The following is a 12147-nucleotide window of genomic DNA, read 5'->3' on the forward strand; positions in this document are numbered from 1 at the left end:
TACGTCTCCAGATTCTGTCTTTGTTGATAGGGATATGGAGCTTTCGTGTGACTCGGCCTCGTTTCAACAGAAAAGCTACAGGGCAAGGCTAGAAAGAGCATAATAAATAGGTCACCATGTAAAAAGTGAATCATGTAAATGACTCCAACAACAACAACAACAAAAATCAGTCATTAAATGTGACTGCACCAAAAACATCATAGCCCCATCTGAAAACAGAAACATGTCTTTTAATTAAGTAATTATATATTAGAGGCAGAAGCAGAGTTATAATTTCCAACTTTATTTTATAAAAGCAAACAGCAGCACCGGGCAACCGTTTTTACAGCGGACGGTTTACCTCTCTTGCGAACATCTCTTGCATTTCATGCCAGAATAAAGATTGCAACGCAGCATGCAACACGGTAAAAATATCTACATAGCAGTGCAATACAACAGGCAAGCTGCTGAAAAGAGGGAAGGTAGGAAAAAAAAAGAAAGAAAGCAGGAAAGCGTGGTACTTAATTTGCAAAAAAGCTTTAAGGCATTTATAAACGCGCACACAATTCAACCAGGATATACAATGAACAGGCCCGTCTCATTTTGCCTCGCTACACCGAGCGAGAAGGGGCTTTGCGGGAAATGTTATCCCGACTCCTACACCCACAGAGGGCACTGCCACAAATATGGAAAAGATGGAATGTTGGCAGGTGGGAGGAAATGGCTCCGTGCTGTTTTACAGACACGCACCTCCAAATAACCCAAAATGTGGCTGAAGTAGCTGGTGATAAAATCTCAGCTGAAGAGCAGTTTGTTGGTCTGTGTGGAGTGTTTGTTTTGGGATAGTACTTGTAACAAAATTATTGACATATCATACGACAAGAGGGGAAACAAAAAAAGAGAGCAGCTTTTGAATTGGTCTAGGACCAAATAATAGAAATTAAGTGCTTGAAATCGGTTTTTTTTTAAAGTAACAAATAAGCACAGGAAAAGTTTAACTTTTCCCGGTCAAAGTTTGGTAAACTCTATATATATATATATATGTCACCAACTAAAGCTACATCTATTTTTTTTGTTTTCTTTTCTGGGAAAAGCAAAACATGTGCAATTGATACTACCTGGCAGATTTCCATTCTGGAATCCATTATTTGATATTTAAATTTTCTAACACCCAACGTCACCGTCCAATGATGCACAGCTTTGCGGTCCGCAGCCATCGCGTACGACGCCCTCCAATACATGGTGGCATTTACCTGCCCACATGCATAAATTGGCCGCAAGCATTCGTGTCGGTTAACTGAGCATTACATTTTAAATGGAACAAGATACAAACAACACCGCCCTCCACCCACCCCCTCCCTCTACCTCTACCTCAATGAGACAATGCTCGAGGTGGTAACTCCTTGTTAAAGCCTTGGGCATTTCCCCATTTCACCCACCTTCCAGTCATCCTCCGTGCAAGACATTTTGGTGCTGAAAATACGTGGTGCTTGCATGGAAGACAGAACAGAAATCTGGTTGTGCTGTCAAGCGAAAGCTTCCAACATGCTACAACAGCAGAAACGTGGAAACAAAACATTCCATAATCTTCAATAAAACTGAACCATCAGGTGTGGAAAACAATTTGGGGGGGCTTAGTGGGGGGTGACCTTTGCACGTGGAATATTAACTATTTATTCGCTCTGATGGCTCAAATGCTGCTTTGTATTATCATGATTTGATATTAATATGGAAAGAACCAGCTTGAGTCTAGACCAGCTAGAGTGGAGGTGGAAGAAGACTTAATATCGTTTTATTGACTTTGGATAAAGAATAAAATGGAGGTGAGAAGCAAATGGACATAAACATGCAGGTTTGGTTTTGTTCCACTTATACATGTACTTGAAATTCTTAAAAACAAATACACGCACAGACTTTGGAAAGCCAGGAAAGGCTAGGAATGGAGGAGGAATTTAAAATAAAAAGGTGAACCAAAGCAAACAGTCAGTGCTACAGGGCAAACCACCCTCGGGGCTCGTTGCTCTGCGGAAAGGCCTACTGTGGAAGAGTTGCAGGATCGGGCAAAGGGAACACTGGGTTGTAGTTCAATCAGGCTTTGTATTCATCTGCATCCATGCGCAGAATGTATGGTACAATGGAGTCAATCTGCACGTTGCCAATGAGCCCAACAAAGAAGAGTTCCTCGGTAATAGCCGAGCTCATGAGGCGCAGGGCGGGTAGCCTTAGGAGCAGTTGCACCAGTCTAGATGCAGTGAAAGAGAGAAAGCAGTGCAATGGGGTTACATAAGAAGAAAATGCACGACTCTTAATTGCCCTCTGAAGTGGCCTAGCAATTCAGTTGTGCAAAACTGCTAGAAAGAGAAATAACAACTAATAAGCTGGAAAACCAGGACACAGTGAAGACATACAAAACAGAGATGACCATCAGTAACATGAGTGGACTAGTGCCAAAGTTTGTAAAGCTGTCCCATAGATTCATCAGACAACAACCAGATAATGTTATACTTCCTTTCGGCTATGTTCCAGATTACTCCATCACTATCCCAGGGAAGGTCCTGTCCCACCGGCAGGGCAGACTCACCAGTGGGGGTACAGGCAGGAAAAGTGAGTGGGGAGCGGGCCGAGTGGTAATCCTCAATATCAACTCCAGACGTTATAAAATCTCATGGCTTCAAAAAAGTATTTTCAAACTGATTATTATCACTTACAAATCAATTGACAGAGTGAGAGAGAGCGAGAGCAAGAGCGAGAGCGAGAGCGAGAGAGAGAGAGAGAGAGAGAGAGAGAGAGAGACAGAGAGAGAGAGAGAGACAGAGACAGAGGGCTTTTCGTCATGCCCGGGTTTTCATATTCGATCGTTGCCTTGATGCCAGGAAAGGAGGAATGATAATGTGAAGATGTAACACGTGACTCCATACTTGCAACACAGCAAAAAGCATATGCTATAGACAGAGCCAAGCGATCCCACAAATCAACGGATAAGATATCATAGCTGTGCAAGCCCCGTCACTCACAGTCGTGAATGGCGGGGGAAAATTAAAGAACTAACAGGAGGAGAAGGCTCCAAAAACATCCCCATGTTCAATGATAGCTGAGTCTCGTACAGAAGTGCAGAATAAAACGCTGAAACATTTGCAACGGTCTTCTGCCGGAGGTGCCAAGTGCGTGATCTTCATCGCCTCCTCTCAAGGTCCCCACCATCACAGATGTCGGTCTGTGGCTAATTCGATTCATATTACGTGATGTCAAGAAACAGCTGAGTGCACTAGGCACAGCAAAAGCTAAGGGTCTGGCAAACATCCCAGCTAAAGTGCTGAAAACCTGTGCTCCAGAACTATCCAAGCTTATAGCCAAGCAGTTCCAGTACAACAACAATACTGGCATCTATTCCCCAATGTGGAAAAATGAATGCCCAGGTATGTCCCGCTCATAAAAATCTGGATAAATCCTACCCGGCCAATTACCGCCCTATTAACCTACTCCCAATTATGAGTAAATGGATGGAAGTCATCAACCGTGCAATCAGGCAGCTCTTAAAATCACCAATAAACAACTGCTCCTTTATGCTTAGTTTGGGTTCTGTCAGGACTATTTAGCTCAAATCCTCATTTAAACCTTGATCCAAACATGGATACAAGAGCTTAATTTTAGAGCTGAGGTAAGAATGACTGCACTTGGTGATAAGGCAGTATTTGGCCGAGTATAGCATCAACGAGCTCTGGTCTAATGTCAAGGAGGATCGTTGGGTGGAGGGACTGTTGTCGCTGGAGACATGGCACCAAGGAAGATGGTTGTGGTTGTTGGAGGCCAATCATCTGACACCCAGGACATCACGATAGGAGTTCCGCAGGGTAGTGTCGTCAATGCAACTATCTTCAGCAACTTTATGCACCACCACCTCCATGTTAGTCTTGAACATATAAATCGCCATTCTTTCATCATCACGATGTCGAAAAAAATGGAACTGCCTACCTAACAACAATATGGGATCATCATCACCATATACATTACAGTGGTTCAAAAAGGTGGTCTCTTCTGAAGGAGGATTTGAATATAAATTTGAATTTGAATACAAGTCACCAAAGTGACTCAGGGGAGCAATAAATGCCAGCCCTGCCCTTATACTGAAAAAAAAATAATACTATGAAGGAATACAACTTCTTAGCAGAGCCATTTTGTGTAAAGCCGATTTGCCCTAATGAGTGTTTCTCCATTTTCAGATAATGGAATGGACCGTCTGTGTAATCTGTCAGAGACATGGTGGAGAAATCCAAACTGTCTCCTCTCAAGCAATGATTCCGCTCACTAATCCACATATCAGGACTTTTTGACACGGGCATGGCAATTCAAGGAGTTGGGTGAAATTTGACACTGAATATCCTGAACTGTGGAACGGGAAGAGTATCATTGCGTGCAACATGTCGGAGGCAACTCTCGGCCGACGAGCGCCAAAGGGCAGAAGCTAAAAGCAATGACAAACTACTACTTCCCAAGAAAATCCTCACAACAAGCCGGCCGATTTCTAAAGCGAAAGTGCATTTTCTGCTAGGTGGACAAAGCAACAGATCTCCATAGATGCTCCATGATGAATATGGACAAGCAAATGAGGAGATGCCCTTTACACTGAAAGATGGATGCTTGATTGGTAACCTGGCAGAAAGTGATGCCATTACTCTGGATATTCATTATCAACGTGATTGTTACACAACAAGCCATCGTCGTTTCACTGACAGTACGACTCCAAATTCAGCATTTTCATCACAAATTTATATAGCGAAGGAAGAACTGATGAGCGAAATTGAAGAGGAGAAAGCAAACAGGATAACCATTTTCTCCATGCGTGAACTCCATGCGTAATTTACCTAATTTTTGTCTTGTATATATGTAGTCGAGGCTCATGGACGAGCTAGTACACTGAACAGACAACAGGATACAAAACACGCATGTATGGGGTGGACAAGATATACACAGAGGACGCATGGGGTGGACGAGATGGATACGGAAGGAAACTCCAAGGAGGGAAAACTAGAAAATTGGAAGAAGGAGGGGTTTGTGCTGGGTTAACAAGGAGAACAAGCGTTACGCCGAGGTCCCCCGTCGGTGAAGTGATGCGAGTTGACAAAGTGGAAGACGCAAGGCGGCCATCTTGGATTTTGACGTGGCGACCCAATTTTCAATAGCGTTCTCCCTTATGCGTAGATACACCCACACACCAGATCAAACGTTAGTAGTTCGTTTATTTTTCAAGATATTTTGCTCACAAGGTTCAGACATATATATGGTGGCGGCCATCTTGGATTTTGACGTGGCAACCCAATTTTCAACAGCGTTCTTCCTTATGCCTAGATACACCCACACACCAGATTAAAAGTTGGTACTTCGCTTATTTTTCAAGATATTCCACTCACAAGGTTCAGACATACATGGCGGTGGCCATCTTGGATTTTGACGTGGCGACCCAATTTTCAATAGCGTTCTTCCTTATGCCTAGATACACCCACACACCAGATTAGAAGTTGGTACTTCGCTTATTTTTCAAGATATTCCGCTCAAGGTTCAGACATACATGGCGGTGGCCATCTTGGATTTTGACGTGGCAACCCAATTTTCAATAGCGTTCTTCCTTATGTGTAGATACACCCACACACCAGATTAGACGTTAGTAGTTCGTTTATTTTTCAAGATATTTCGCTCACAAGGTTCAGACATATATATGGTGGCGGCCATCTTGGATTTTGACGTGGTGACCCAATTTTCAATAGCTTTCTTCCTTATGCCTAGATACACCCACACACCAGATTAGAAGTTGGTACTTCGCTTATTTTTCAAGATATTCAGCTCAAGGTTCAGACATACATGGCGGCGGCCATCTTGGATTTTGACGTGGCGATCCCAATTTTCAATAGGGTTCTTCCTTATGCCTAGATACACCCACACACCAGATTAGAAGTTGGTACTTCGCTTATTTTTCAAGATATTCCGCTCACAAGGTTCAGACATACATGGCATCAGACATACATGGTGGCGGCCATCTTGGATTTTGACGTGGGTTGCACCCACACACCAAATTTGGATGCGGTCCTTCGCTTACGCACGCACGCACGTACGCACGCACGCACGCACGGACGGACGGACGGACAGACGGACGGACGGAGGGGAAAACCATAGTCCCCCTTTCGCTCCGTGGTGCGACGGGGGACAAAAAAGATCATGGTTGTGGATTGGGGACTATCTTAGATGATGGTTAACAGCTATCTTGAAGACCTGGAGGGAAGAATGAAATTGAAGAGGATGTAGAAGTTGATTCCACAGGTGGGACAAAACGAGGAACAAATGAGTGGAGAGGAGCAGTGATTCTGGGTTTCGGTAGTTTCACCAGAAGGGGTTGGTGTTGGACCATGTGAGCCCTGCAGAAACCTGGGGGGGAGGGTGGGGACAAAGCATGCAAAGAACAAAGGGTGCAAGACCAGAAAGGAGGTGACAGAAGACAGAAAGACCAACGACCTGTCTATGATGGCAAAGTGGTGGGTGGTTCGTGTGCAGCCACCCAGCTGCTGGTTGCATCATTTTTCTGTGGGTGCGTCTGCCGCTGATGCAATGCCTCTCTATAACCAGTTATCTGGTACTCATTTTGCCGACCTCGGAAGGATTATGGGCTGAATCAACCCCACCTGGCGTTAATTCAATGGGATTCGAACTCAGGATCTTAGGATCCAAAGCCTGCCGCCCTAACCATTAGGCCAACACCAGGTGATGATGGCAAAGTGATAAGGCAGTAAAACTGAGCGCGCGAGGAAGGGGCACCAGCCCAGAGGGGAGAGTACTCCATTAAGTTGCGGTTGAAGGCCTTGCAGATGGATACGAGTTCAGGTGTGCACCCCTCCCCCCCCAACCCATCCCCCCTCTCTCTCCATCCCCCCACCCAACCCTGCCTCCATCCCCCTACTCCCACCAGGCAGGTCTCGAAGGGAGAAGGTGTTTCTAGTTTACATAATCATTAAAGAAAGTTTGAAATCGACTTTGTTAGGTTTTGCCTGTTTGACAATCCTATCTGAGCATGTAGATCAGTCATTGAAATGAAGGTTTATGTCTTTTAACATTTTCGTCCTGCATGTGATATAGTGTATATACCTACTCCATAAACCTCATAAAATCAAAGAAAAAACACAGAAGCAGATTTTGTTGCCATTGTTACAGTATCAGCAGAAAGAAGGTGAAGAAGAAAATGATATGGATCTGACCATTTACTGCAACTTCACAGTGATCAATTTTGAGATTAAAATGAAGGCAAAATCTGAGAAATGGCAAATGTCTGGGCCAAAAGTGATGAAGAAGAAACAAAGACCAAATAAATCATTTACTTCACATTTACTTCATCCTGCCACATTACCTTGTAGTGTCGTCGGGGTAGCTGCTTTCCACGTAGTTGCGGAGATCCAGGCTGGCCTGGTGCTGTAGGTCACGCACCCGATCTAAATCAAGAAGACCAGGGTGGTCTGTGGAAGGAAGAATATAGTTTATAGAGGGCAGGGCACATCTTTGGCATCACAACAATTCCCTCTAAGATTGAAGCCAACAAAACGTACCAGGACTGAACAGAACAATGGCTTTGAGGCAAGCATATTCGTAGGCATCCACACCCAGCCTCGCCATACTATTGCAAAACTCCTGCAGCGTCCATATGTGCTCCACCACCACTTTGACACGCTCCGCCCGCAGTTTTTCTAATGAACATGCGTACCATGAAGCTGTTCCCATAGATTGACATGTTATTTTTATGTTTTTTCGACACAAGATCAAGGATAATGTAAGAGCGAAGTGCCAGAGGGTAAACAGGCAATACCAGTGGAGCAAAGGGGCAATAGTTGGACACAATAAGTAAGGGAATGAATGAACAGGAAAAAAGGGGAGAGGAGGGGAAGAAAGAGTAACTTGCAAGCAAGAGGATTGCATGAGGTTATGGAGGATTAATGGGGTGGAAGAGTTGCAGGTGCTGATGGAGGATGATACGAGATATTAATGCACCACAAGCCTGAACTCTGGAGGAAAGGGTGGGATTGAACAGCTTCAGGAAGGCAGTTTCTCCAACAGAAGAAAAGGGGACACACAAATGTTGAGGTGTAGTTTGGATTTTGGTAGTATAACCAGGATGAGGTTACTGGCAGAGCACATGCATCCTGAAATTGCTGGAGAGGATTGGTTGGCTGCGACAGGAGAGGAAGCCAGACCGGAGGAAACGACACCAAAAAAAACACTAACCTGTCTGTTATGTCAGAGTAACGCGTTGTGCTTTGTTATCATTGCACAAGATGCCACTATTGTTGAGAGCTTCAACACCACAGAGCCCAATAGAGACAGATGTGATGCTGGGGTACGCCAGCCCATATTGGCGAACAGTGCTCCATTCAGCGAGGGGGAAAGTCCTTGTCGGCTGTGAGACATGCTGATATTTTTCCAGGAATGACAAAGGATGCCCGCCCAGAAGTACCCCCACCCTACTGCAATGTGGTCGGCCCACAAAAGGTCATGGCTGAGGCAGAGATATTCAGGAGATTGAACCTCTTCCGATGGCTGATCATGGAAATACATAGGTGGGTTTATTTGACCATCCAAGCAAAGTGACAGATTTGAGACTGTGAGATTTGTGCCATGTTCTTTTATTTTGGATTGATTTAATCCTCATCTTTATCTAAGCTTCCCTTAGCCCCTTACCGAGAGTGGCTTTATGTCTTATCCTGGGTAATTCACATTAAAACGTTTTTTTCATCACACTCCAGCATCTAAACAATTACATATCAGCATAAAGTGATGCAGTTGCTCTCTGCCAAGTATCAGTGGGACAGGCAGAAAGCTTGACATGCAGAGCAGGATGCCAGACTGTCTCTAATGCTATAGAATTCTAGATATATCCAGGGAGATGGTCCTGACCTCTAGTTTGAGATTTAGTGCTTCCAACCATTGCTGAGATGATCAGCAGCATATCCAGGGATGAGTGACCAGACCAGAATCCAAACTGATGGTCAGAGAACAGGCCGTCTGAAAAAAGGAAAGCTTTTACGTCATCAGCAATGATGGATTCCACGTCTTTTTTCACAAATGGATATAAGCTTATAGTCAGATGTGAAATGGCCAAAGGAGGAGGACAGGTTTCAAAGGAGAGGCAACAATAGCAGAGCAGAATTTGAGAATATCTGCACGGATGGCATCTGAGCTAGTCACCGAAGCAGGAACGAGACTGGAAATAACTTTCTCTACTTTCTCGGGTGGAGAGGCTACCAATCCAAGACAGTGGGTACGAAGAGGTAAGATAGAAAAAGAGCAGGATGGGTTGGGAACGTGGGATTTGAAGGTAAGCACAGAGTTTAGATATTCTGGTTCATCTCGAGCATAGTTTGTAACGATGGCGTTTGAGGTGGGAGTTGTAGGGATGGAGGAGGGAGCATACACCACAGTCGGACTTGACAAGGCACAGCTTTGAGAATGAGATTGGATAGAGAGTTCAGCAAGATGATATTCACTGGCTTACCAAAAGAGGGATAAGTTGCCGAGCGTGAAGTGTATCATGTCATATTATATGGTGAGTTAAACACAGCCCTGGGTGGAGTAGTACCTTGTTGAATGCTGTTCTGCAAGTGTGCAATGATTGCAGTGAGAATCGCTGGCAAACTCATAATGTGTGCAGACTGTGCCAAGCCCAAGGTGAACAACTCATTCCAACAGGCACGGACCAGGCTGGTACAGCACTCCTGTCTGTGTGTACACACCATTCAATAGCAAACAAATAAGAAGAAGATAATGAGGATGGGAGGGAAATCAACAAGAATGGAGCCAAGTTGAGGTAGAACGTCAAAAAAAAAACGAGAACAAATGCAATTCCAAGAAAAATTCCAAGATGAATAATCCTTCATTATATGACTTTATGATTTCTATGCCACATTTCTTTGTCTTCCACATTTAACTGTGTAAACTACACCGAGTTCAACATTGTTTCCGCTTCACCTTACGATGTTTGGCGCTGCTATGCCATTATGTTCCCCGGTCAGGTTAGCGGGCCTTCATGTTGTGCTGTAGGGTGTGTGTATGTATATATATATATATATATACTTTTGGTCATGTAGTGTATATACATACATATATACACTACATGACCAAAAGTATGCGGACACCCCTTCTGTCATTGTCCCTACATTCCATGTCCCAAACATCAGAAACCGATCTCTACGTCGGGCATAAGACGTTTCGTCGTCAAAAATGGAGTGATTTCCACCCTTGCTTCTAACGGGTTCCCCACCTTGAGTTTTGACGAAAGGCAGTGAGGTCCCCCACAGGCTACTTCGGGCTGTACCCTGCCCATATGTAATTGTAATTGTCATGGTTCCCTTTTTGAGGCCATGCTTTATGGCCGGATGCCCTTCCTGACGCCAACCCTTTTAGTCGCCTCTTACGACACGCAGGGATACGGTGTACCTTTTCTAAACCGGGGTACACACCGGGATTAGAATGTGAGTGCTTCTATAAAGTATGTATAACTGGAACTGCCACTTTATAATTGCTTGCAGTGATGACCGGTTTCCTCCGCCTTCCCGCTTTCTTCCAACCCCGCTTTTGACACAACCCCGCTTGAATAAACCACACTTTCATTGGAAATGCTTTGATACAACCCTGCTTTGATACAACCCCGCTTTCATCGGACACACTCTGAAACAACCCCACTTTGATACAACTCCGCTTTCATCAGACACACTTTGATACAACCCTGCTTTCATCAGACACACTTTGATACAACCTCGCTTTGACACAATCCCGCTTTCATAAGCCACGCTTCGATACAACCTCACTTCGATTCAACCCCGCTTTGAAACAACCTCACTTTTATACAACCCCACTTTCATCATAATTAAAGCTCCAGCAATTTATCCCGAGATGATGCTCAATAAATTTCATCCTGATCAGATGAAGTTTTGTACTTGTCGAATTATGACATCATAGTAGAGGCACCGATGACCATCATTCACGTGGGGTATTCTCCTTGAATAGTTCTTTACATTGAGCCATGTCTCAATCTTTTCTACACCGCACTTTTGGAGATGAGGTGCAAAGTTTTTCGGTTTTTCCAAGATGACCATGTGGCCTACAACGTCATAATTATCATTGAAAGATTTTACAAGTCGAGGCACTCCTTTGGTGAATATTCCCTTTCCATCGGTCAAACCATTGCAGAGAAAATGATTTCTAAAGAAAAGAAACCTGAAAAATCGCACTGCCAGAATCTGTGACATGGCACGAGAAGCTCAGGCAGAGTTTCTTCTTCTTCACACAATAACAACTTCTAGCTTCCAGACCGTACATCTATTCATCTTTAAATTTTGCACACTTGTTCCATTTCATGATTTCTACTTTATTATAAAGTTTCCCGTCGATCAATGAAGCAGTTCAAGAGAATTTTTTTTTTTAATATTTCCGTTTAATTATGTACTGCTGCCATTCCGTGTGAGCTATCAGAAATTCCAAAAGGGTATTTTAGCATGCCGACATGGGGAACATAATTTTGAAGTTTTCATTCGATATGATAAAAAATGAGGGAGGAGCTAGGTTTTAAAAGTTTATGCTTCAAAACGTCTTAGCTCCTAAACCATGTGACTTATGATGTCATGCTCACTGAAGTTTTTGTTTGTCTTGGGTATGCGATTCTGCCTGCAAAGTTTGGCCTCGATCTGTTCAATCGTTTTGGAGAAAATGGGTTTTTAGTTGTTTTTCAGGCTTTTGACTTAAAACAAAATGGCGGCGATCCACGTGACCTACATCATTATAAAAAAAAATTCAGCATCAATTTATATGATGCTCAAGATGATGATGTTCAAGAAATTTCATCCTGATTGGATGAATTTTTTTTACTTGTCGAATTATGACATCATAAAGGAGGCAGCTATGACATCATCATTCACATGTTATTCTGCATGAAGAGTTATTCACAATGAGACACGTCTCAATTTTTTCTGTGCAGTGCTTTTGGAGATTATAGCGGTGCAATGTTTTTCGTTTTTTTCCAAGATGGCGCCCATACCACGTGACCTGTGACGTCATAATTACCATTAAAATATTCTACAGGCCGTGGCGCTCCTATGGTGAAAATTTCCGGTCAATCGGTCCAACTATTGCAGAGAAAAT

At 43.7% G+C, this 12147-nt stretch overlaps 1 protein-coding gene across 6 annotated transcripts in view; it reads right to left on the bottom strand.

The window, feature by feature from the left end:
• Positions 1–267: 267 nt before the first annotated feature.
• Positions 268–12147, bottom strand: part of LOC137425093 (nuclear receptor subfamily 2 group C member 2) — a 169694-nt gene continuing 157814 nt past the window's right edge. For all 6 annotated transcript variants that reach the window (XM_068113134.2, XM_068113133.2, XM_078776290.1 and 3 more), the window contains 4 exons: positions 9590–9729; positions 7566–7703; positions 7370–7475; positions 268–2221 (listed from right to left, as the gene is read on the bottom strand). In XM_068113134.2, the coding sequence (XP_067969235.1) occupies positions 2068–2221; positions 7370–7475; positions 7566–7703; positions 9590–9729 (538 nt within the window). In that variant the 3' untranslated portion in view covers positions 268–2067. The remainder of the gene's footprint in view (positions 2222–7369; positions 7476–7565; positions 7704–9589; positions 9730–12147) is intronic.

The sequence above is a fragment of the Myxine glutinosa genome, chromosome 4 (genome assembly GCF_964187855.1).
Source record: "Myxine glutinosa chromosome 4, kmMyxGlut1.1, whole genome shotgun sequence".
In the NCBI taxonomy this organism is placed as follows: Eukaryota; Metazoa; Chordata; class Myxini; order Myxiniformes; family Myxinidae; genus Myxine; species Myxine glutinosa.